The 3,547-nt window shown below is 52.3% G+C and overlaps 1 protein-coding gene across 1 annotated transcript in view; it reads right to left on the bottom strand.

The window, feature by feature from the left end:
* Nucleotides 1-4: 4 nt before the first annotated feature.
* SFI1 (Sfi1 homolog, spindle assembly associated (yeast)) overlaps nucleotides 5-3,547 on the bottom strand; it is a gene marked incomplete at its 3' end in the record, with an annotated part of 27,263 nt that continues 23,720 nt past the window's right edge. The window contains exons 25-28 of the mRNA XM_010155993.1: nucleotides 2,816-2,911; nucleotides 1,474-1,723; nucleotides 708-840; nucleotides 5-108 (exon numbers count right to left, since the gene is read on the bottom strand). Of these exons, the coding sequence (XP_010154295.1) occupies nucleotides 5-108; nucleotides 708-840; nucleotides 1,474-1,723; nucleotides 2,816-2,911 (583 nt within the window). The remainder of the gene's footprint in view (nucleotides 109-707; nucleotides 841-1,473; nucleotides 1,724-2,815; nucleotides 2,912-3,547) is intronic.

Here is a 3,547-nt window from a genome sequence, read left to right on the forward strand (position 1 = left end):
TGCTGAAGTAGTACTGCATCTGCTCTTGGATGTGTCGGAGCTCCACCTCCAGCTTTCTCCCTAACACCGCTTCTTCTCCAGAACGGTGCTCCCTTTCCTCCCCTACAGCTGGATGGGAGATCCGAGGCACGGGCGAGGGAAGCGGAGCAGACTTAACGCTGTTTCCTGTCGTGGAAAGTCAGGTCAGTAGACAGGAAACATGGAACCCTCCGAGTCCTTTTCACACACTCCGTCCCTCTGCGACACGGACCTGTTCACCCAAAACATGAGGTGCAGCGAGGGGGCAGGAGCCCTGACAGCACCACAGGCTCTGAAAACACACTCTGAACATGCAGAAAGTGAGGAACGCGCTAGCAAACGGCTTAGTACCAAACACGCTCTTTTGGCCTACTCGTGGTTTCGTTTGACTCTGAACTACTCGTTTGCCCTACAAGCGGTCAGTCTAGTCCCACGGAACATAAACTCTGTGCCCTTAGAGCGTTCCAACCCTGTACTGGGGTGTGCTTAGGCAGCATCCCTCCCCTTCACAACCACGCTCTAAGCAGAGGGGAAACCGAGCCCTGCTGGGGGACGCCTTCCCTCAGAAGCCCGTTCTGCTCTACGTTCAGCAGACAGCCCTGTCTCCCCTACGTTTTGGGGCTGACCTGCAGCTTTGCATGTGCTGGAGGAGGAAACGCAACTCCTGCAGTTGAGACCTGAGGACCTACCAGCAGTTTGGTGACTCCGTTTTCCCACCAAGTCTTCAGGTGACAGCAAATGCGGCTGCAAGTCTGGTCGCAGCTTTTCCAGAGAGTCCTGGAAACGGGCTCCTTTGTGACTGCTCCCGGGCTGGCCTCCTCTCTACAAGGTCAGAGTGACACTGGTTACTTCCTCAAAGGGTTTTCAGGAGTAAGCCCTACAAGTAGGATGCACCTGGCCGACTAAGCCCTACTCCCACTCAGACATCCCCTGTAGTGGGAGACCCTCAAAGTATTACAGAAGCTGAGCTTAACAAATCATGGAGCTATTTCATCACGATTAACACCTCCCATTCTGTGGGGAAGAGTTTAAAATGCAAGCACCTACTTGCAGGTGACGTGAATGCCAATTCTTGAGACTCTCAGCCATAGCCACTGCTACTGAACTGAGTTCCTCTTAGATCCCTGTGATCTGGTTGGCAAGCTGTGACTGCTCTGAAGGAGCAGTATTCCCAAGTCATCAGCTAGGAAAAGCATCCTGCTAGGGAGCACACATGAGCAGGAGAAGAGGCATGAATTGCAGTACAGCACACGCGGGCTGGTGACTCGTGAAATACCACTTCGTGCTGGTGGAGGACAGCTCCCGGGCGTTCAGGGCCAGTTAACCTGGTCAGCGTTAAGGTGGAACGGGAAGAGCTGAAGGACCAGACGGGCAGGGCAGAGGAGCCACGGGAAAAACCAGTAGCTGACAGCAGCCCAGTAAGCAGGCTGGTTTCTCCTTCCGCGACGCGCTCACCGTTTCCGTGCCAGCTTTCATTTGGGGTGCGAAAGGTGAGGATGACCCTGGCGCCGGCCTCCAGACGGCACGGTGCGCATCATGTGTCCACCGTGGCGCAGGCGGGAGAGCAGCACAGGCGAGAGACGGACAGGAATGAGTGGCACCGCCCATTCCAGACGGACACCGACGGGTACTTTCTTCCACGAGTGAGTTCCCAGTCGGCCCAGAACCTCTGTTCCCAGATGTCTGCTGAAAGGGTGCCTCTGACCTGTGAGGGAAGAAGGGTGAGGTCCCTGTGTGCTGCAGCCTGTTGGTCCTTTGCAGTCAGCACAAAACGGAAGGGGGAATCTTGTTACTCCCTTGCAAGCAGCTTTCCAGTGCGCTGCTGGGCTGGGCAGTGGAACAACCCCTCTCCCCCAAAAAAAGAAAAAAAAAAATCCCACAGTGGTTTAAAAACCAAAACAAGGCAGCAAAGCAGTCAAGGCTCCCGTCACTCCTGCCTGCCCTGCTCCCCATCCTCAGTGATCCAGGTATTCTCCCAGAGCTGTGAATTCAACGCTTTAACGAACTCCTGCCTTGTTTTGGTTTGGGGTGAAGAGGGGAGCAGAAGCAGGGATCTCAGCTAGGTTTCGCCAGGAAACTGAGATATTTCCCTTCTCCAAAGCTCATTACAGACCAGTTCAGCCTAAACACCTGGGTGAAAGCAGCGGAGCAGTCGCAGTGCTCTCGCTTTCAGGGCTAAGAAGCGGCACCGTAACTAAAACCAGCGCCGAGCACTCAGGACTCTGAAACCACTGCTTAGCTGAACAATTGCTGCAGCACAGACCTTTCGAGGAAAGTAAAAATTAACAAGTGGCTCCTTTCAGAGCAGCAAAGTTGATTCAGCCAGACAGAGAAAAGTACACAGTTCTGGCTCTGTATTACCAGACTCATTACTGATTTCCCAGTAGATGAGTTAAATCCAGACCCAAACCTCCTGTGGGGCAAATCTGGGTGAGCCAAAAAGCATCCTGCACAACTCAAAGGCTCAAGTTCCTGTGGCGAGACTGACGGAAAAGGAAACTTTAAGCTAGGCCCATTAATTCTGGAACGAAGTGATGTGCCTTATCTTTCCCTCAGATCTCCCTCTAATGAAACCAAGGCCTTGGCTGCTGTTTCATTTACTTGGAAGTTCCATTCTTCGTGTTTGCTTCACACAGGAAACCTCACGTTTCGCTCACCACGGCCTTTTGCTAGACAGAGCAACGCACGGTCCCAGAATTACGGAACGTTCTGCACTACGAAGGTGAGGGGATAAGCACAGCATAAGGCCCACTGTAAGTCACCCTCCTCTTCGTTACTTTAAAACCAGACTTTTTACCTAGTGAAAGGAGGTCCCAGCAGTTCCTTGCTTTCTAGAGATTCCTGAAGGAAGTCGGGTCTCTGTGGCGGTAACCTTGCTTGTGGAATAGCATTTCTGAAAAGAATAAACAGAACCAGTAATGCCCAAAATGCATTATTGCTTTAAACTGGCATAAGCTGGCATCGCCAGCTCCTGTCCCAGCACCCATCCTCCTCTACAACATTCCCCTTGCTTGCACTACCCATTTTTAAAGATTAAGTTTCAGCCTCTCTTCGTGCTGCAGCCTGCTTCACCGTATGAATGGCTGCCAGCACAAGGAGTGGTGGCAGGGACAGAGCTACCTCAGGCAGCGTATGGCAGCTTAAAGAAACGGGAAGCTATCGCCTTCTTTCCCTGTAAGGCTTCTGTCCTGGACTGAGAAGCTCCACGGAAGATTCTTCCTCATAACTGCCCCAAGATCAGTAAGAGTTTCTGAAAGCATAGCTTCCCCAGGGGAGAAGAAGGGGCAGGAAGAAAGTTTAATTTCTACACAGCCAGAATCCCTACACATGACTTCAGCGAAAAAAAGAAGAGCTTCAGTGACAGCTCCAGGTGACAGGCAAGGGAAGCTCTCACAGCGGCCGAGGTCCCTCCACACACATCATTCAAATGTTTCCGTGTAACTGTCCCTACGACACATGACCAGCACTCATTAGTGGACAGTGTTGTCACCAGACGAATGACCAGCACTCATTAGTGGACAAGGGTTTC

This window comes from Eurypyga helias, unplaced genomic scaffold, assembly GCF_000690775.1.
Source record: "Eurypyga helias isolate BGI_N326 unplaced genomic scaffold, ASM69077v1 scaffold45837, whole genome shotgun sequence".
Classification (NCBI taxonomy): Eukaryota; Metazoa; Chordata; class Aves; order Eurypygiformes; family Eurypygidae; genus Eurypyga; species Eurypyga helias.